The following is a 23,728-nucleotide window of genomic DNA, read 5'->3' as shown; positions in this document are numbered from 1 at the left end:
CTAGAGGAAAGGGGGGCATTGCTAAAAGGAAGAAAATTGCTGGAATGGCAGCCTTGAGTATACAAAAGAGCTTGTATACCAGAGAAAGTTGGCTGCTATAGAAAACATCTTATCTGCCAAAACAGAAGACAGAAAGGAGGAGCAGACTCTAAACACAGATGCAGATAGAAAGAAGTACAGATGTAGATCATACATTTAAAGTCAGTATAGCTACAAATAATTTTTTGGTACTTCTGCAAGTCGAGATGTAGACACAGAGTGCAAATTAAGGTTTAGTCAGGGTTGTTTTTCCCAGTGAGTATGTTTAGCCCTGCATTTGCATAGGTTCTACAGGTATGGATTTAGCAAACACTGGATTGAAAATATTCAGAATTAAAAACTGCATCTCTCCTGGTTATGTGCGAATTCTGACAGTCATTCCCTACAGAACATAGCATAAGACTTATTTATATAACATAAACATTGTATTAGTTATTATAAGTAGTCTGGACAGGATCTAAAGTGTTTGTATATGCATATATAATATGCAAATATTGTAATATTTTACATAAGAGACTTGAGAGCTCAAGGATTTTGAGTATACAACAGAAGGACCTGAAACCAATCTTCTATGGATGCCAAATGACTCTACAACAAAGAAAGTGGTGATCCAAGATAACATCTGAATGGCCACAGAATCTAAGCTAATTAATTAGAGTTGAGAACATGGGAAGGGGTGAAGATAGTTTAGATATGACAAGATCAGGGATAGAGAATCATAGGTACTCCTCTGTTCTATAAGCCTTTGGGTGTTTTGTGCTACCATTTCCATACTTTGTACTTTTAAAGCATTAATGTTAAAATATGGTAAAACTATAAATATGCAGTATGTTTGTAGTTTAATACTGTTACCACGAATGAGTGAAATTTTAAAACCTTCCTTGGGCTGGAAACATGAATTTGTGGGTAAAGCTACTTGAAGCCAAGCCTAACTTGAGTTTGATTCTTGGAACCCACGAGGTGGAAAGAGTATGGACTTTGGCACATTGCCTTCTGACCTTCCTATGCTCACTGGGCCCCTCCCCACGCAGGTACATATCAACACAAAATACAATCTACCTTATCATGAATTCAGCATTTCATTTTTATGGTTCCATGGCCTCATACAAATTCATTCAATCATTCATTCTCTCTCTCTCTCTCTCTCTCTCTCTCTCTCTCTCTCTCTCCCTCTCTCTCTCTCTCTCTCTCTCCCTCTCTCTCTCTCTCTCTCTCTCTCTCTCTCTCACACACACACACACACACACACACACACACACACACATTTACCTTCAGGCAGTGACAACAGTTATATTGGCTTTATGAAGATTGCTTCATCTGTACTTCCTAATTTCTTTCTTTTGAGTGCGAAATGCTTTTATAATTTAGGAAAACAGTTCATTTAAAGCAACATATGTATTTACAGTCATTTATAAATAAACGTTGGCTGTGTATCGTCAGAGGTGTGAAAAGACTTAATCAAGCAGGATTAACTTTGACAAATGACAGAATATAAAACTTGAGATGATGAAAGCTGACATACTGTTTGAATGACTAAATTTCATAAAGCATATTTATAGATCGTTGTCTAGTAAGCATAATAATATCTATGAAACCAAACTGTAACTGAAACAGTAGAACTATTTGAAAAGTGGGGGAAAAGAGCATTACCAACCTGCTTCCTACTTTGAGCTCTTGCATTCCGTAATCTTCGAGCAGAGTAAAAGATAAAATAGCCCACAGTTGCTGCTGTAATAATAAAAAAGGACACGGAAACGAAGAAAATTGAATAATGATTCACCCAAGGGCCATGTTTTTTGCCTACTTCGATGACCATTGTTACTTGGATGCCTCTTTGAATGGACTGTAGAATTTTTGTTCCTTTCAGATTGCCAATCATGATCGCAACAATGTCTCCTGCACCTGTAAAAGGAAATGAATTCAGTTTTAGTTTGAGATCATTAATATAAAAAGGCAATTTAATGGATGATTTAAAACATTTAAAATGAGACCTAATGATACAAAAGGATGTGTCATCATTCAGTTAACATTATTAAGCACGTTGTACATATTCAGAAGACATAAGGGTTATAACCATGTGTAAGATTTAGTCATTGATCTAAGGAGCTCATAGTTTAATGCAGTGGTTCTCAACCTTCTTAGTGTTTTGCTCTTTTAATACAGTTCTCCATGTGGTAGTGACCCCAACCATAAAATTATTTCATTGCTACTTCATAACTATAATTTTGCTAATGTTATGAGTTATACTGTAAATATCTGATATACAGTCTATCTGATACAAGACCCCTTTGGGTCGAGAACAGCTGCTTTAAAAAAGGGCATGGCACACAACATTAACCATAATTCAACAGTATTACCTTTGGGGTCTAGTTTGCTTATCTCACTCTGCCTCCCAGGCAAGCCTGGAACTCAGGTCCTCCTGCCTGATCCTCCTGAGTAGCTAGGAGTACAGTCCTGAGAAATTACCCCAATATGCAAACTGTGTGAAGGCCTTCTTAATGACAAATAGTCCACAACTTGTAGACAATAGAACTTACCTCCTTGGGATTACTGAAATAATTAGATTATTTTTTAATTTATAAGGAAGCAGATTGTTATATTAATATATAAAAATATATTATATATAACATATAACATATATGTAACATACATATAGTTACATATCAAGATAGGGATTTTTTAAAGATTTATTTATTCATTTTAATGTATATGAGTTCACTGTTACTGTCTTCAGATACACCAGAAGAAGGTATCAGATCCCATTAAATATGGTTATAAACCACCATTTGGTTGCTGGGAAATCAGGACCTCTGGAAGAGCAGTCAGTGCTCTTAACCCATGAGCCATCTCTCCAGCCCTAAGATAGGGATTTTTGACAAATAATCTCATAATGTTTTACAGCCCATACACATGTTTACAATGTGAAATTTTTCTGTGTCTTCAAAGATAATACCAAATTTAGAAAGGAGAAGCCGATTTGTAAAAGGAAAACATGGGACAAGAGAGGGCAATGAGTAGGCTAATACAATCAAAGCTCATTCTAGCTACCTATAAAATAAGGCCTTTCTTTCCTTCCTTCCTTCCTTCCTTCCTTCCTTCCTTCCTTCCTTCCTTCCTTCCTTCCTTCCTTCTTTCCTTCCTTCCTTTTCTTGTTTCTGCTTTCTTAATGTTCTATGAAACAAAATAAAGAAGAAAAGAATAACAGAAGAAAAGGATAATCTTCATCCTTCTAATGTTTATTACAAGAAAGGAAAAGAGAAAGTGAACAGACAGGCAGGCAGGCAGACAGACATTTTGTTTCAAGAGCTCTAAGGTTTTATATATAGACCTATTCAGGTTAGCAAAGAAAATAACACAAAGCTGTGATAGAAGTATTTGTTTCTATTCAGTGCCAGTTAAGGACAAACCTGAACTACACTACTACTGTTACAAAGGCTTTATATCTGTAATAACCTCCTTTTCTACTCCCAAACATGTTTGGTTAGAAAAAAGCAAGACAAACCTTATCTTTCTGAATGTTCTGAGAATGTCATTGTTCAAGCCATTCCAATGCTTATCAAGGTTTATAATCCTCCTAGTTTTTATGACCCAAGATGAATGATCCTAAGCAAAAGAAGGGTTCTTTGAATGTTAATGTATTGCCAACCAGCGAAACCCCCTATTGATAGTAGGTTAAGGTATTACTCAAGGTTAATGATTAAACTCCAGCCTGGGATAAACAACCACCCACAAATAAGACCTTTAGACTAGAATTTAAACACAAAGGACAATACCAAGTTAGTCTTGCCGTTTTCAATGACTAAGAGTAAAACTCTTAAATGGTGGTACATATTGTGGATTCTTTTTAACCCAAATAAATAATCCTTGAAATTTACAGCTCTGAGTAGCAAAAGATGAAAGGATTAGGTCACATAGAAAGACCTCATAGTACCCAGGATTGGATTCTTTCTATTTATGCTATCACCAAAGATCCTTTTATCAGGTTATTTTATGCATATGAGTGTTTGCATGAATGTCTTTAGGAGCACAATGTGAGATATGTATGTACTATAGTGAGAAGTGTCTGTCAGAGCTAGTGGAACTGCAATTACAGATACTTCAAACTGCTATGTGTCTGGGAACCAAACCTGGGTCCTCTGGAGAGGCATTGGGTACTCTTAACTTCTAAAATCATCTCTCCAACTCATCACTATAGTTGAAGCTCCAAAAACCCCTATTTTTACAGGTGACAGTTAAACTCTCTGTGCTCCTGACTGATGCGTGACAGACAGCTCAGTCTGATAGAAGTTAATGGCTCACTATGCTATTTCCATGGAAGAAAATTGCAGATACAGGAAGTGAAGAAGAATATAAAATGCAGACAGCATTTTCTGTATCTTTATCTAAAACAAACATGACTAAATTTCATCTGAAACATATGACCAAAATTTCCCTTAGGGGAGAAATAATTTGTAGGTTAGAAAGAAAGGCATCTTGTTTTTAAATTTGTAGCCATGAAACTAAAGCCTAGAATTCTGTCTTTTTTCCTATAAAGAAAACATCTGTGTGTAAAGTTCTCATTAGTCACATAATGTGATATTGTAATTGATATGATATTTGACAATACAATTTGACAATACTTTTAAAAGTCAACTTTTGAAAATATTGCCATTTGAAAGAATTATTTTATATCATGGATGTGACCTTCTAATAAGTGACTAGTAGAATTAATTCTAGAGGCTTTTTCCCCCTTTAGAAGATACAGACAAAGCAGCAGAAGTGGCTACTCAGACTAGCCACTGTATTCAAACTTAAAAATAAAAAGTCAAGAATGTACATTGGGTATATATCAGGAACAAGTTTGTGTTTCAATACCCACAATCCATAATCATACATACCTTCTAAAGTCTAGCCATGAACTATATTGAATTACACTTCCAGTCATATAAAAGACACATGTCTCATTTCAACATGGTTCAGACAGGGGGATGGGGGAGTCAACGTCTCAAAAGAGAAGGGGGGTTGGAGGTAGGGACTACGTGAGGGGTGAAGTGGGTGGGGACAACAATTAGGATGTAAAATGAATAAATAAATTAATGGAAAAGTGATAATATGTTTTAACAAAAATGTATCTTGTGTATGCAACCATACAGCCAGCTTTTTTCCACGAGGGAAAATAACATACATTTGAGCACAATATCAGAATATTTTAAAACAATCTGTAAGCAGTGTTGTATTGCTGTAAAACATATACATCATATACCAATGAAACCTATACCAGTTGGGCAGCAGGATGACTCGGGATAAAAACCCTTGCCTCTTTTTTTTTTTTTTTTTTGGTTCTTTTTTTTTGGAGCTGGGGACGGAACCCAGGGCCTTGCGCTTCCTAGGTAAGCGCTCTACCACTGAGCTAAATCCCCAACCCCAAAACCCTTGCCTCTTAAGTCTGACAACCTGAGTCAGTTCCCGGGACCCCTGTCACAGTAGAAGGATGATCCCCAATGTTATGGTATGTACGTGCTCATTGCTCTCAAACTAATTAAGTGAAAAACAACCCACAAAATAGTAGGTTCATTCCATTATAGATTTAACACAGACCGTTCTGCTCTAGTGGCCTACGTGAAGCAAATGGATGAAGAAATCAATCCGTTCTATCCTTATATTATTAAAAGCAAGTCATCTTTAGTTGTACTTGCTACTTATTCCACAGACAAAAAAATGTATAAATATGTAATAGTGCCCTATTTTCATAACTAAGATATACTACTTATGATTTTTTTTAAATTTAGAGAATACTTTATTAGATTTTGTAATCAAACCCACGTAGATAAGACCTTACATATTTAATACAGTGTGTTACCCCTGTACAAATGGAAAAAACTTAAGTTCAACATTTCTAGACCAATATGGCTGTTAATTTCTGTACAGTGCCAACTCAACACAGTAAACGGGGATACTTTTTTCCAAAGTTGACAGCACAGCTAAAGTTTCAAAAAATTCAAATTATATATCTGTATATATATATTTACATTTATATAAAAAGACCAATAATAGCAGTGTGTTATGCATCAACAGCAGCAACAGCTTTTCCAGGTTCTGCAGTCATCTGAACAAAACTGTAGAGACATCCAGCACACTCCATTAAAAAAAAAAAGTAAAAAAAACAAAACCCGAGAAAACAGCACAGTTCTGTTACTCTTGTGGTACCTGGCACCATTTTTTTTTAAATTAGCTTCTCAATCATCATCTGGAAAGAAAACATTCTGAGCAACATCATTAAAAACAGCTCTGATAAAGCACGGTCACTACTACGTATCGTAAAGCAGGTACAAGCTATTTTACATCCACAGAGGTATGATACAGTACTGTCCTACATCTATAATACTAGAGGATACAATTTAAAAGGCATTATTTGAGACTTGATTCTACTTTTCCAGCAGAGGGCCCAAAGGATGGTGTGACACAGCTTTGTAAAGAAACATACTCTAGACAGGATTTCCTTTCACTAGTGGCACAGTTCTAAGGATTCATTCTCTCCATGAATGTCAGCTAAAACCGTTATTAAAAAAATGAAATATCCCTAGAACAAAACCGTATAACCACCGGATTCACATGAAGATGACCTAGTGGAGACAAGCTGGACCTCACCTTACCAACAAGCTATCAAATCTGTTATGTTTAAACAGTGAGACCTCCAAGGAAGGAGATGCCAAGTAGTGCTTCAAAGCTTCGGACCACAATCAAACACAGCATCCTTTTCAACAGCTACTTATGATTTCTTATTGACAGTGGATTGGTTTTGCAAACCATTATTTAATATACCCGTAATATTATCTGTCTCCAGACTCTTATAATTTGCACTGAAGTCATATATTATTGGAGCTGGAATAGACCTCATGGATCAGCCTAATTCATTAAAAAAAAAAGTAATCTAACACTGGACAATTTTCCGTGAGGGAGGAAGAGTCTCGCTTAACTTGTTGCTAATAGCATCAGCTCTCCTCTACAATTTTATGCTTCTCCAATGATGCTGGATAAGAGACAATTAAGCTTGCTTGTACAGAAAGAGCAAATAGGCTTCCAGACCATCCTTGTGGGCTTCAGTGCAAGTACTCCACAGCACGTATATCTGTTGATTAGAGATATTTGTGTTATCTTCTCAATCTTACCTCTATTCTGGATAGTGACAGTTACAAGACAAAATGTATCTATAAACTATCGTCTTATTTTGGTGCTCTGCTTCCCACTCATCTTTATTAGCTCCCTATTTTTAATGACAGCCAAAGTGATTTGACTATAAAAATAAAAATCAAAGAGGGACATCAAGGGGTATCCACCCCCCACATATACTAGCACACACACACAAGTCAGAACATCGAATCAGTAGATATGCAATCCCAAGAGAGAAGTTTGGTTTTATCCTATTTGTTCCTCTATTGAAAACCACAAAATAAGATGTTGACTCTGGATTCCAAAGAACAGATTCGTTTTAGTGGAACAACCAGAAAATCAAACAAACAAAAACTAGTTCTCTGTTTCAGGACTGGGAATTAAATGCAAGGCCTCCAGAATGCCACCCAGAGGGACAGGCAAGTACTTTTCCACTAAGCCACACCCCAAGGTTCTAAAGAAAGCCTTTTATGACTGTTGGTGTGTGCAGTTTGTGATGCTAAAGCGAACCTAAAAGAGCTTTGTTTCCCTTTAACGTGGTCAGTATTGTGGCTTCGACTGATTCCAAACCTTTCAGATATTCTCATTCGCTTTAGTGACTTTTAAAATGATCTTTTCTTTTTGGTTGCTGTGCTAAGAACTGAGCCCAGGGCCTGGTGCATAAAAGGCCGATGTTCTGTCACTGAGCTATTATCTTTCTAAAGGCTCACAAAACACTTATTATGCAAAGTTAGCCACTTATAATAATAATAATAAGCAGTACATATATGGTCACAATTTATTGTAAACTTTTACTACCCCTAAAGTAGACAGCCAATGGGGGATAGAAAGTGAAAGGATGGGTTCGGTCCCCAGCTCCAGGGAAATAAAAAAGTGAAAGGAACATCCAAGACACATACATACAGGCTAGAACTTTTTTCTTTCATTTTGATTTTATATCCTTTTTTGAAATTTTTGTGCATGTATTCACATACATGTGCATAGGACACACATGGGAGCCCCTTTCTGTCCTTCCAACATACAGGGTCTACAGAACGCATTCTGTTGTCATAGCAATTACCTTTACTCACTGAAATATTCTGCAGGCCCTAAGAGTCTCAGGTAGCCTAGACTTGCCTCAAACACTGGGTTGCCGAGGCTGACCCGAAACTGATCATCCTGTTATTGCTTCCCAACTGCGCTTCCCAACTGATTGTGACTCACCAGGCCAGATATCTTTTTCAATTTTAACAAATGTAATAGATATGATATTTCAGGGGGACAATTTACAATACGGCCCTTTGCCTATTAGGGAGAATGAGGCACTGCACTCTTGATCCACAGACACTCAAAGCAGTCCTTCAAAGCTCATGAAATGGATCTTCTCGAAGGACTAGCACTCAAAGCCTCAGGAAGACAAATCCAATGGTCCAGAAACAAACCTTTTTCAATGAATCTGTGTCACTCACGCGGCATCATCTTTCTCATAGTTTTAGCTTGTTCTCTTACATTAACTATAACAACATTTTCAATGCAAAAATGTCTATAACATTATCCTCAAGATCAATATCAATGCACTAATGTATATAGTCTTAGAAGTTGTGGAGTTCTCTAGCTTTTCTGTTTTCTTCCTTTTTGTTTGTTTGGTTGGTCGGTTAGTTTGGTTTGGTTTTTTGAAACAAGGTTTCTCTGTGCATCTCTGGCTGTCCTAGAACTAGCTCTGTAGAGGAGTCTGGCCTTGAACTTACAGAGATTCACCTGCTTCTGTCTCTGGAGTGCTGGGTTAAAAGGAGTAAGCCACCAGGGCCCAACTTTCTACTTAGTTTTCTACCAAAAGTGTCACTGTATTAATTCTCTACTTTAGAACCAGCAGAGTATGATCTGAATAGCTCAGGTGAGCAAATCTGGCCAATGAGTAAAACTATAAATCACTTCCTTATGGGTCAGTGACACAGAAGAGAGACAGCACCTCCAATTTCATCCTATTGTTTTTCTCAGTAGCTATACATAGGTCAGATACTGTATTAGGCTATGGGGCTATAGTAAATACCCAAAACACAACCCCTGTCTTGGGAATAGTGATAATAAAACCGAATGTAGCAACTCTTTTATTAACTATTTATGTGTATGGTAGTAGTGGTAAGTGTCTACAGCAGCCAAAAGAGAGTGCCAGCTTCCCCCCAAGGGGGGTGGGATGAGCTAAAGGTGGTTGTGAACTACCCAACATTCATGCTGGAAAGCAAACTTAGGTCCTCCAGAAGAGCTAATGCTCATAACCACTCTAGCCCCTGTAACAATGAATATCATTCAACTGATATATTAAATCACAATGGTCTCTAGTGTAAGCACTATTGAGACATTTATTTTATTTTTTAGTATTCAAACTGCACACCAATTAGATACAGGTTCATGTTGATAGCTGACCTCTTTCATTTATTTTGAAAATGTAATGATATTATTCTACTTTAATCTTATTCACGTATAAACACAAACTCATTAAATAAGTATTTCTAGAGTAGAGCAACACATTAAGTTCTGTGTTTCTGGGCCTTTTTACTCACCTTTGATACTAATATGTCAAGATATAAAATAAGTCATAATAAGATTTTCATAACATGGAGTATTTTAAGTTTAATGATATCATATTTACAGGACCTGGACATTCCAACACAAAACCTAAGGAGATGAGTAAAAATAACATTTCTTAATTTACTGTTAGGAAAGCAGAAGGATTCACTAACAGGGAATCACAAATAACAAGGCCACTGTCGTCCAATGTGGTTGTTGTAAAACTAAGCGCACATTCAACACTGCCCGGGCATCCTGACACTGCAATGGAATCAGCACTTGGGAATTCACTGCTATCTAAAATGGACAAAGTCTATGTGTGAGGGGTTCCAGCACAGTAAATAAACAACCCTCTAATCAGGAAAACCTGAAACTAATCACCTGGACTTTGGAAAATTCACTTTTTCCATAGTGGTTTTCAAAGGCTTGTTCTTTTTCCTTTATAGCACAAACTCTTCCGGGTGTTAGGGAAGATAACTATCTCAGTCAGGAATACCAAAGCTCTTAGAATGGAAGTCTAAGAAGTACTTCTGTAAGACAGAAAATCCGTTAAGTGTATATAGTATAGAAAGCTGTTCTAACTGGTTTGGACTCTTAGTTGTAGGTTTTGGGGGGCATTGCTACACTAGAGAAAAGGAATGAGTCAGTTTTGGTATAATACAAAACAACTTCTAATAGATGGGATCTTCAGAAAGCAGCATATTAAAGATAGTAGGTAAATAGATACAACTCTGTAGAAAAGGTCACAGATGAATAATTTGTGCATGACCTATTACATTTACAAGTAAACAATTCTCATAACTGTTTTGAAAACATCTAATCCTGTCTTAACTCTTCTGATTTTCACCAATTATGTTTAGCATATTATGAGGAACCCAAGAATTAGATTCACAATTCTCCAATTTTCGGGTCTCAGGACATTTTTACATGTTTTAAAAGTTACTGATGACTTCAGAGAACCTTTGTTTATGTAGGTTATTTCTACTGACATTTACCAGTTTAGAAGTTCATACCAAGGAATTTAAAAAATGTTAATTCGTTCATATAAAGTCATCATAAATATATAACATTATTTTATTAAAATAACTATTATTTCCTCAAAATGTAACAAGGAAGAGTGGTGTTATTTATATTTGAGTGGAAGTCTATGAAGTAAATTTTTACTGACAGGAATGATGCAACTGAAGAAGTAACTGATGCTTTAATAGTATTTTTTCAGATAACTGTATAATTGTACATACTGCATTTTGATACTGCATCCAAACTGAATTGTTAGTTAGTTAAAAGGTATAATTTGAAACCATTTCAATGGACCCTCCCTACTTGGTTAAATGGAAATCCACTGGTTTGCCTTACATATTGAATGGACATTTTATTTATCCACACCTCCTCCGCACCATGGTGTTCTCTCTCTCTCTCTCTCTCTCTCTCTCTCTCTCTCTCTCTCTCTCTCACACCCCCTCCTCGCCACCTCCCCCGCCCCCCCCCCTGTGTTCCTGTGGAGAGCTCCTATATAGGTATATGGGTACATGTCCATGTTTACATGTCCATGAAATCCTGAGATGTCATTCCCTGGAATCCATTTTACCCTGGTTTTTCAGACCAGGTCTTTCATTGGTCTAGATCTTACTAAGAAGCTAGGCTAGCTAGCTAGCAAGCCCCAGGGTTCCACATGTCTCAACCTCCTAGGTATCTGTATTCTAAACATGCAGAATTATACCCACTTTGTCCACAGGGGTTCTGCAACTTGAACTCAGACCCTAATGCTTGCAAGGCAAGCACTTAATCAACTGGGCTATATCCTCTGCTTCTATTTATCCACTTTAATATCATGCACTGATCAACTATAAAAATATTGGTTCATTGAATTATATAGATCTAAATAATAACTAATTTCAAGACTATACAATATAAAAGAGAAAATCGGTTGTTATTATCAACATGGATGTTATCTGAAAAGCTCGAGTATCAGGAAATTATCAAGTTTATGTGGTAGGTTCATTTTTTTAAAAAATTCCCATTTTGCCTGAAAACTTAAAAATTATTATATCATTGGCAGCAAACACTGTCAGTGCGTTTCGTTGAAATGACAGGCTCAGTTTTCATTTTTGAGAGAAGGTCTTCCAAATATTTAGCTCTAAAGAGCTCCTGTTTGTCAGTAGGTTGTCAAGTTAAAAGGAAGCTTTTGAAAAGAATAGCTAGCTCAGCTGACAGCTCTATCCCACACGTGCTTCTCCTTCAAACACAACCCTTGACTGTGTTACAGGCTGCTTTATGCCTATGTCACCTATCCATCACACAGAAGCAAGCACACCTATGTGTAAGTGACCCAGTGGAGAGACTTAACAAAATTACCTTCCTGATACATCTGGGTACCTTTTAAGTGACCTTCAGTTTTATTTCTAATTTTAAAGGAATGTTTTTTATTAGTTGCCTGGTACCCAGCCAATTCCACCCTTACTTCCTTACCTATCTAACTTCAAGTTCTCTCTTCTTAAAAAAAACTACCAAGTTCCCTGGGTACTGGTGGTGCAATGCCTTTAATCCCAGTACCCAGGAAGCAGAAGCAGGCAGATCTCAGAAGCCGGCCTGGTCTATGAAGTGAGCTCCATGACAGCCAAGGGCTACACAGAGAAATCCTGTCTCAAAAAACTAAAAGAACAGCAACAACAACAAACCCAAGCCAACCCAACCATCAAGTTCAATTAGTGATCCTACTGGATATGAGGCCTGGAATGAAGCTAGGTCCTACAGATGTCATGTTCTTCAAGAGAAAGTACTTTCCCTCTCTCAGAAGCTTTCAAACATCCATGTTCTTCAGCTAGGCATGGGACTTCATGCCTATCTCCCATTCCACGTTGCAATTTTGTTGGCTTCAGCTTATACAGCTCTTACACATTCTGCCATAACTACTGTGGGTTCACATGTGCAGCTGACTGTCCTATGGCATAGAGAAAACACCATTTCCATTTAACCATCCACCCCTCTGACCTCCTGCCTCCTCCTCCACAATGATCCCTGAGCTTTGCAGAAAGAAATATACTATAGATGCCCCATTTAGGGCTGGCTGAGCACTCCATGGTATTTGGGGACATTCTCTGTGAAGTTTTCCTTTTCTTATTAGGTACACAGGGGTAGAAAATATTACTACCATTTAGTGCTTACAGTCTTAGTTTGTTTTAAGATGCTAATGGATAGACTCTTTGCCAGGCATTGATGGTAGGCACCTTTATTTTATTTTATTTTTTTATTAACTTGAGTATTTCTTATATACATTTCGAGTGTTATTCCCTTTCCCGGTTTCCGGGCAAACATCCCCCTCCCCCTCCCCTTCTTTATGGGTGTTCCGCTCCCCATCCTCCCCCCATTGCCGCCCTCCCCCCAACAGTCTAGTTCACTGGGGGTTCAGTCTTAGCAGGACCCAGGGCTTCCCCTTCCACTGGTGCTCTTACTAGGATATTCATTGCTACCTATGAGGTCAGAGTCCAGGGTCAGTCCATGTATAGTCTTTAGGTAGTGGCTTAGTCCCTGGAAGCTCTGGTTGCTTGGCATTGTTGTACATATGGGGTCTCGAGCCCCTTCAAGCTCTTCCAGTTCTTTCTCTGATTCCTTCAACGGGGGTCCTATTCTCAGTTCAGTGGTTTGCTGCTGGCATTCACCTCTGTATTTGCTGTATTCTGGCTGTGTCTCTCAGGAGAGATCTACATCCGGCTCCTGTCGGCCTGCACTTCTTTGCTTCATCCATCTTGTCTAATTGGGTGGCTGTATATGTATGGGCCACATGTGGGGCAGGCTCTGAATGGGTGTTCCTTCTGTGTCTGTTTTAATCTTTGCCTCTCTATTCCCTGCCAAGGGTATTCTTTTTCCTCATTTAAAGAAGGAGTGAAGCATTCACATTTTGATCATCCGTCTTGAGTTTCCTTTGTTCTAGGGATCTAGGGTAATTCAAGCATTTGGGCTAATAGCCACTTATCAATGAGTGCATACCATGTGTGTTTTTCTGTGATTGGGTTAGCTCACTCAGGATGATATTTTCCAGTTCCAACCATTTGCCTACGAATTTCATAAAGTCATAGTTTTTGATAGCTGAGTAATATTCCATTGTGTAGATGTACCACATTTTCTGTATCCATTCCTCTGTTGAAGGGCATCTGGGTTCTTTCCAGTTTCTGGCTATTATAAATAAGGCTGCGATGAACATTGTGGAGCACGTGTCTTTTTTATATGTTGGGGCATCTTTTGGGTATATGCCTAAGAGAGGTATAGCTGGGTCCTCAGGCAGTTCAATGTCCAATTTTCTGAGGAACCTCCAGACTGATTTCCAGAATGGTTGAACCAGTCTGCAACCCCACCAACAATGGAGGAGTGTTCCTCTTTCTCCACATCCTCGCCAGCATTTGCTGTCTCCTGAGTTTTTGATCTTAGCCATTCTCACTGGCGTGAGGTGAAATCTCAGCGTTGTTTTGATTTGCATTTCCCTTATGACTAAAGATGTTGAACATTTCTTTAGGTGTTTCTCAGCCATTCAGCATTCCTCAGCTGTGAATTCTTTGTTTAGCTCTGAACCCCATTTCTTAATAGGGTTATTTGTCTCCTTGCGGTCTAACTTCTTGAGTTCTTTGTATATTTTGGATATAAGGGTAGGCACCTTTAGTCCCAGCACTCAGAAGGCAGAGGCAGGCACATCTCTGTGAGTTTGAGTCCAGCCTGGTCTACAAAGTGAGTTTCAGGACAGCCAGGGCTACAAAGAGAAACCCTGTCTCAAAAAGCAAAACAACAACGACAAAAATGATGCTAGCAGTTTTTATTACTGCTTTTATATCATTTATGTAGATATGAGGAGAGTGAATAATGTCTAAGTATTATTATGAAAGTAATTTGACTTCTTGAACCACTATGAAATTACAGGGAGCAACAGTAGTCCTCTGATAACATTTTAAGATGTTTTTGGGTTAATCAATGATCCTCAAACTTTACTATGCATGGGACTTAACTGGGAGACTTCCTAAGGCCCACTTGGAGTCAGTGGGAGCATGAGGTGGGATGTGGAAATCTGTTGATTATTTATTTTATGGGTTATTTTGCATTATGTGTTCTACAAGTAATACTTTGAGAAGCATTGTGCTAGAATTTGATTATAGCTTGATTGATATTAAGGTTTCATAATTTCAAGGCAGTGGTCCAGTCACTGTCTAGAAAAGTATTAATTATTTGCCATGTATAGAAAAAGTTTGCCAAGAGAATAATTTTTTAATGTATGCGATGCATTTCATGTAGAAGTTTGGAAAGTAGGGACATCAGAAAGAAGCCCATTCCTTTCCCAATACAACACAACTCTATTGTTGCTGATATTACCTAAATCACCAATAACAATTTCCCTACTACAGTCCTTTTTTGCACCCTTTTCAGAATAGTTCTGAACCAGGAGATTTGGTTGGAAATTGTGTTATCATTATAGTTAGAAAGGATACCATGTTGAAAGGTAGGGTCTTCATTTTCACTTGGTCAAATATAACACAAGGGTATAATTACAAAAATCTAGTTCATATTATCCCCCCAAATAATTTTTAAAACCCATGAACTAAGCTCACATGTTTTTAGACTTTCATAATAAATTGTTTCTAAGAGTCAACAAAGAGACAAACATTGTCTGTAGATATCTACATTGAACCTTCATCTGTACTATCTAAAAGGTGCAAACTATATACATAAATGTTTGTCACATTTGAAGTTTGCCATAATAAATTAAGGTAACTCTACTGGTCTAGTCCCATTTGTAAATTAGCCAGACTTTATACAGTTAAATTTAAGAAGGCAAAATTAAAAAATAATGGGAGAAGGGAGAAATTATAAAGTGAATGCTAAGCAGAATTCCCAAATTATATTTCAGATGGCTAGTGTTTTGGAAATATAAAGAAAGTCTATAGGTAAGAAGTTCAGAAACAATACATTAAATGAAATTGAACTGAGTTTTCCTGACATATTAAAGGCTCTAAGAAATGACACGGTGCACTGCTAGTATCCAAGACTGGGCTACAGATTAGTTGAAAGAGAAATTAAGCTTTCCTTTTAATGTATTAAAATGTACACTCAATTTTTTATCTATATTTATCTATCATAATAAACCTATAATGTAGACATAATTACTATTCTCCATTCTACATGGGTAGAAACCAACTTTTAAAGAGATTAATTTGGCAAAGCACACAAAGATATTACAGGAGATAAATGAACTGAGAATCATATTAAAATCCATCTAATTCCTAAATCCTTTCTCTTTACTTCTATGCTCGAAAAAGGGCCATAAACATTTTCATTGATGGAGTTTAATCTTTTAATACTATGGTCTTATTCTTACTTTAAAATGGAAGACATGACAGTTGTTCCTATAGCCCATTTATTTTTGTTTGGTAGAGTTTTCTTTGTTCTAATTTTTGTCTTGCTTTGTTTTCTTATGGTGCTAGAGATCAGACCCAGAGACTTCCATATGATAGGCAAGTATTCTACCTCTGAGTTATGTCCATGACTGTTGTCATTGCTTTTTCTAGGCTTGCCTCAAACTCCTAAGTACCAGGAATGCTGGCGTTTGCCATCATGCCTAGACCCATTTCTTCATTATGCAATTTTCTTATAATTTTTCAGAAACTACCCAGATGGGTATCATTGCTCTTTTCTACTTTTGAATATAAAACAATTGCATATTTCAAAGTATGAGACTGAAAAACTACAACAACCAAAGGAAGAGTACTGTTTCAAACTAATAAAACTGTTAGTAAAAAGTTTAAGGGAACTAACAGTCTTCAGTTGTTCAGTATGAGTTCAACACTTTATTTATAGCATCATGGAGAATAAGTACTACTGGGTCTCTTTCATGAATAAAATAACTGGGTTCCAAAAAATGATGATAACTGGGTTCAGGTTGCCAAAATGCCCAATATTACATAATTATTCATGTCTAGAACAGGAATTCATGCCAAACAGTCAGATTCAAGGACATCTGTTCTTGAACTGTAAAATGCTATCTTCAATTTTCAAACGGAACACCTTCACCCTTGGTACCATAGATTGAAATAAAGAAATAAAGCAATCAAGTAGCTTTCCTTACTATCAAAGGTTATCTGTTAGCCTTTCATTACATTACTCAAGGTTCCCTTACCTTGTTAGCAAATTTAAGTAGCTGATATCAGTCAAAAAGAAGTGAAAATGAAATGGTTTGAGGGTATTGTTGACATATTCCATCCAAGTGGAAAACTTGTTATGACTCAGGGAGCAGTTAACGCTCAAAAGGCTCAGGAAATAAACAACTCACAAGTCTCAGAAAATTCCTGAATCCTAATAAGATTTAAAAGCCCTATCTACCCAAGAAAAAGTTTCTAGAAATCTTTTTCCTAGAGTGAGGGAATAATAGTGAGCACAGTGTATAAACAAAATATTTTTAATGAAAGACCTGCACTGTGGGAAGGATCTGGGAGGACATTTCAAAGGAGGAGAAACTGTGATTAGAAAATATAGTATATGAAAAAAATATTTTGAATCAAAAAAGTTTCTAAAATAACTGAAAAAAGTCCCCATCTCCCTCTAAGATTATATAAGCACTAACTATGTTGGAGATAAGTCTCCTGCTGCCTGAGCTTTCTGCAAGTCTTACAGGGCACTCCAAGGATACAACTTGGAGTTATCACCCATGCTGGAGTGGGTTTCTAAGTGATGCTGCTGCTTTAAGCCATTCATACTCCTTTGAGTAATCACAATAAACTCGCTAGTTCACTAAGCTAGCCTCAGATGGAATTGTTTCTTTAGTCAATGCCCTATTGGGGGTGAGTAGATGCTTGTTCCTGTCTTCCTAGGAAAAGACACACAACAGAGGACTACAGAAAGGAGGTGAGAACAAAGTTTTACATTGGCCAGTTCTGATATCTCACACCTCTTGCTTGCTTGCAAAAATGAAATAGACCAGGTGGAAACCAAGAATGTAATGCAAAAACTTTTTAGAAGAGTATTTGGAAACAGTGTTATAGATGGTTTGCTCACGGCTTTCTGTATGAATGAAAATCTTCATTATGAATAAAAATCTTCATTATTCTCATTGTCATCCAATGACTATTTAAATCCTCTAAGAAGAGAAAAGATGCATCTGAAAAGCTGTTGGCTAACTAAAGCACAAGTCAAATTTGATATATTTTTTTTAAAAAAAAAACTTAGAAGACAGGGTGGAGAGATGATTCAGCAATTAAGAACTCTAGCTGGTCTTCTAAGACTCTGGTTCTATTCCTAACGCCCAAATGGTAGTTTACAACCATCTGTAACTCCAGTCCCAGTGCCTATAAAGGCACTGTGGGTGTGGTGCACAGCCATACATGTAGGCAAACACTCATACATTTAAAATACAAATAAATAAAAATATCTCAAAATTAAGAACATGATAAACGTTATCAGAATAAATAAATAATGTTCAGAGATCATCCAGAATTAGAAAAACAAAATTTCTTCATGGCGAACTACAGGGCAAGGTGAGGGAGAACCATGATCAATAATGACAAAGAAACTCAATACAATAAAGTCCGAAGCAACACAATTGGAAGGTATGTAATAAGCCGAAGGGCAGCAGGACTATCATAAGCAACATGAAAAGACTAATGGGTAAGATCTAAAGTTTACCTATGCTAATTATTTGGAAGTACAGAAAACACCTTTTCCTCACAATAATGTTGCTAAAGAGATTGGATTTTCAAAAGAGCAAACAGATTGTTGCATGTTGAAATGTTTTAAGGACTAAACTGTAAAGAAATAAAAATATTACTTAACCCCAAATTTAAGAAAACTTTTCCAACAATCATATCACTATAATACTTAAAGCAAAACAAACAAGGACATTTCAGATTTATCCTGAATACTAGAACATGAGAAGGAACTTTTAATCAGGATGATTACATAGCTGATTGGAGTTTTGTGGTGGTTATGGGAGTGAGTGTGACTACATGCTCAAGGTTATTTATATCTCAAGAGCACTGAGATATATATTGATTGATTTCACTTCAAAAGAAGTAAGGAATTGGCAGTTTTGAAAAGGAAGAAGGTGAAGGAGATCAGAAATTAAGGACAGAGACAGGGAGAATATAGGCAAAGGAGGAAAGACAGAAGGAAGGGGAAGGAAAAGGATTGTGAACATGGCTCTATGTGTAAAGTGTTAAGAGTACCTAAGGTAGAATTAACCAGAGCAGTCAAGGTAGCGCATAGGGCAGAAAGTGGGACAGGTTTCTTAAGAGGGAAAGAAATGGCTCCACAGCAACCAATGTTCTATCTATCATTAATAAGGTCCTCCACTGTTCTTACTCTAGTAAAAATTTGTCCCCTTTTCAGGAGTGACAGAAACTATATCAAAGCACCTAATGCTGCTGGGTGCAAATAATCAACATATATACTCTTTATACTAAGGCCTTCAATAAGTACAAGTCTTAAAAGTAGTCAATAAAATGGATGCTAGAGGATGCTAGAGAGATCCAGTCACCCTCCTGGAAAAGAAAGAAAAATAGAAAGAAAGATGAAGTATGAATATTTCAATGTGCACAAAGGGAAGATACAAATTTTTAAATATAAAAGGAAAGAGAACCATTTCATAACAAAAGAGGAAGAGTGTAGGCCTTCAAGTTCTTTAGAGTTGCAGTTTCATTTTTACATGTAAGAAATCAAGTAGGGTTTAGAAGGATGTAACCTAATAACCACACAACTGTATCCAAAAGGCCAAAGCAATTCCAAAATTCTCAGTCTGTAACCCGTTTCTACAATCATATGTTTTTGTTATACTATAATATTAATTCTTTCTTTACGCTTTATCAAACTCTTGGCATATTGAGGGTTTTTTGAAAAAACATTTCTTCTGATTACGAAAGTAAAATATATTCATACTAAGAAATCAGAGAATACAGAAAAACAAGGAAGAGGAAAATAACCTGTAATTTTCACCAACAATGTTAATAATATGGTGTTATTTTCTTTTTAAATGCCAAGATATCGTTAATTGCAGGCAGCATTTGTCTAAGCCACTTCCAGAGAGATCATAAAGGCACAACAAATTTCAGTACCATCATCTTTCAGAAAAGGTCAAAATGAATAGCGTTAACTGAAAGTCACAGATTGGTACCTGATTGTTCAAGTGTTAAAACCAAGTCATTCACAATTAGATTCTGAACCGAAGAGCCTCCAATTACATCTGGTTTCCCACTGCTCAGCATGAATCACCAGACTTTGTTTAGCTAAGAAATCAATATTGTCGTTAGTCTATTGGCAAATGCAAGCAGTACCACATACCAGGATGCACAGAAGGCCATATACAGCTGAAAAATGACAGAACGGGCCAGGGACTAGAAACAAAAGACTCTCATGCAGAGCTCCAAAGTGGGTGGAGTAGGGGAAAGTGTAGCAACTCTGTACTGTTAATATTCTTGCCAAAACCACCACCACTGCCACCAACAATAACAACAAACCCAGGAACAAACAAGCACAAAAATACCCATACATTTGGTAATAACAAACAATATATATGGGAGGATAATTACCATACTGTTTCTGTGGCTCCAAGCTAATGATGTATATACCTTTTCAGTTTGTATACAGTACTTCACTAAAATATACATATATATTATAAATGCGCATATATTGTATATCATTATACATTAGCATATTATATGTACATATATTTATTATATATGCAGATATAAATTCTCATATTCTTTTTTCCTGTGCTGAATCTCCAACTCAGTGCCAAACCTCTCTGAAAATACGTGGCACCCTATCAAAGTTTGGAAAAACTCCAGGACCATTTTACTGTTGGGAAGAAAGACAGAATCCTATTTTTTTTCAAAGCTACTTCAACTGATGATGTACAACTGGGAGAAAGTCTCTACTGTAAAAAAAAAAAAGATATCACCTATAGGAATCATGAAAGAAAGAACTGCAGCACAAATGCTGATCAAATCCATCAAAGGGGGTTAAGAAGATAGTTCAGTAGGTAGAATGCTTGCCAAGCATGCAAGAAGCGTCAGCTTTCATCCTCTGTACCACAGAAACTGAACTTGGTTTTACACACACACACACACACACACACACACACACACACACACACCCTCAGCACTCCGGTTGTGGGCTACATAGTATGTTGGAAGCTAGATTGGAAAACACCATATCCTGACTCAGAAAAAAATTCTTCCAAAAAGAACAAAGCCACAATAGACAATGCATATGGGTTAGGCTACCTTAGAACTATTGAGCATACATTTATGTAAACATCGATGGAGAGAGCATATTTTTGTTAACTGATATTAACTGATGCAAATCACACTGCTCCCCAGCCAACTGTTGCACTTCTTTTCTGCTAGCTAATGGGATACAGGTTCAATTCCAGTCCCTAGTCAAGTGACATAACCTTCAACTATGAGAGAACTTGTTTTTTTTTTCACATAAAGGAAAACATTTCATTGAAGTTGGCTTACAGTTCCATCATGCTGGAAAACGCGGTGGTATACAGGCAGACATGATGCCACAGAAGATGCTGAGAGACAAAGAACTCACAATTAAAAGCATTGGGTTTTGATACAAGGCTGTGGTGTACACAGTATATATGTACAATTTAAAAATAATTCCACAAGAAGACTAACAGAGTCAACTAACCTGGGCCCCTAGAGGCTCCCAGAAGTGGAACACCAACCAAAGAGCATAAATAAGCCCCTGGCTTATATGTCATAGATGTGTAGCTTGGTCTTCATGTGTTTCCTGAACAACTGGAGTGGGGACTATCCTAAAAGCTGTTGCCTGTCTGTGTATCCTGCTCCCCTAACTGGCTGCCCCGGCTGCCGTTAGTGAGTGAGGATGTGCATAGTTCTGCAGTGATGTGATGTGCCATGGTGGGATGGTACCCAAGGGGGGGACCTCCTCCTTATTAGAGGAGAAGGGGAGGAATTGGGGGGAGGAGTTATGGGGTAGGGAATGGCAGGAGGGGGAACTACAACTGGGGTATAAAGTGAATAAGTAAATTGATGGAAAAAAAAGAAAAAAATAGATATGTAAAGCAACAATAACAATAATAATAGTATATACTTAGAAAAACTTACTAAATCACTAAATATAAAAAATGGGTTTTTCTACAAATTTTAATGCCATTAATTTTTTCTAAATATTACTACCATGACATTAATTATGAAAAATTTACTACAATGATAAAAGTAAAATATGATGTTATACTTACACATGGAGAAACAGACAAGAAAGATCATTAATGTTGTTTACTTCTGTGCTTTGGAATGAGTAGCATTTTTTTTATATCTTACCTATACTTAGCTGTGTAATCAGAAAATAAGAACGAAAATGTATGTTCGTACTGTGTACAGTACACTCCTATATTGAAGCTTGATGGTTTTAATCACATTTTTATCATTTTATAAGTGCAACAAAAATGGTAAGAAGATAGAGAGCCTAGATATTAAATGTGATAGTATATTCATGATAATCCATATTTTCCAGAGACAGAGGAGGAATAAAACCTTTATCTGCATAGAAAATAATGTACTGATCTAGCTGTATTTTCTTTCTTTAAATTGGATTTATTTTATGCTGGGAAATTCAAAGTTGAACATGTTCGATGGAAGCGTTTTAATTGGAGACGCAAATTGAAGGCTGGCATAGTTTTTTAAGCATCTAAAAATAGCACAGGGAAAGCACAATGTAAAAATTCTAAAATTCATTTGTCATGATTTCCTTGTTACCCAGGTCATTTTACGTAAAAAAAAAAAAAAAACACAGAATTTTGTCACTATTTGGTCCCTACAGAAAGTAAGGCGTCTACAATTTGAAATATTTCTATCCTTTTATCATATATTCTCTATCCTATGAAATCCTAAATCCTTCACAGAATATGGCATTTACTCTATTTTGTACATTCAGACAACACACATCTCTCTCTGTCTCTCTCTGTCTCTGTCTCTGTCTCTGTCTCTGTCTCTCTCTCTCTCTCTCTCTCTCTCTCTCTCACACACACACACACACACACACACACACACACACACACACACACACACACACACACAGTTAATAATGCTCAATAAAATGCAGCCCCGTTTCCAGGCCTGAGGTACCTTTCTAGTAGATCTTATGACCCTCCGGCATTTGACTTCTTAGGTGCTGACAGCCGTTTGAAAAGGATTTCTAAAGCACACCCAGAAGAAAGGCTCCTATGAGGAATCTAAAAATTAAAACATGAAGATGACTACCATCTAACCTGAAGGAAAAATACATCAACAAATAACAACCAGCAAAAGGCAGAAAGTATGAAAAGAGATAAAGTGCCGTTTAACCTAAACGGTATTTTGTTTCAGGTGTGGACTGTAGGGGAGGGGGGCTGTATGGAAATACCACAAATGAACCTCATAAATGTGTGCAATTAGTGGGCAATAATTAAAATTGAAACTGGGGGCTGGGGATTTAGCTCAGTGGTAGAGCGCTTACCTAGGAAGCGCAAGGCCCTGGGTTCAGTCCCCAGCTCCGAAAAAAAGAACCAAAAAAAAAAAAAAAAAGAATTGAAACTGGCATGGGCAAAGTCTTCATGTCCAAGACTTAAGACTGAAGAGGCAGAAGAAGCAAGGGGATCACAGTAAGTTCGAAGCCAACCTAGCCTACACACACACACACACACATACACACACACACACACACACACACACAGAGACAGAGACAGAGACAGAGAGAGAGAGAGAGAGAGAGAGAGAGAGAGAGAGAGAGAGAGAGAGAGAGTGTGTTATTTTCAGGCCAGTCAGGCCTACGTAGTGAGACCCTGTTTCAAATAAATAAACAAAAACTAAACATTTTTAAAGAAAAAAAAAGGACCTTAAAGGATACGGAAGTATTTGTGCTGAAATCTGAAGGATGAATGGGTTTCTGACCAGCAGAGTTAGGAGAGCACTGGCAATAGCAGAAGTACACTCAAATAGCACGTTAACAATGA

The 23,728-nt window shown here is 37.1% G+C and overlaps 1 protein-coding gene across 4 annotated transcripts in view; it reads right to left on the bottom strand.

The window, feature by feature from the left end:
• Rnf128 (ring finger protein 128) overlaps positions 1-23,728 on the bottom strand; it is a 118,065-nt gene that overhangs the window by 29,034 nt on the left and 65,303 nt on the right. For 3 of the 4 annotated variants that reach the window (XM_008773419.4, XM_039099714.2, NM_001173349.1), the window contains exon 2: positions 1,694-1,941. In XM_008773419.4, the coding sequence (XP_008771641.1) occupies positions 1,694-1,941 (248 nt within the window). Of the gene's footprint in view, positions 1-1,693; positions 1,942-3,541; positions 3,563-23,728 lie in introns of those variants that run through there. The other variant, XM_039099715.2, reaches the window with a different exon arrangement.

This window comes from Rattus norvegicus, chromosome X (assembly GCF_036323735.1).
Source record: "Rattus norvegicus strain BN/NHsdMcwi chromosome X, GRCr8, whole genome shotgun sequence".
Taxonomy (NCBI): Eukaryota; Metazoa; Chordata; class Mammalia; order Rodentia; family Muridae; genus Rattus; species Rattus norvegicus.
Note: the sequence above shows the minus strand (reverse complement) of the source record. Positions and strands in the feature narration are given on the sequence as shown.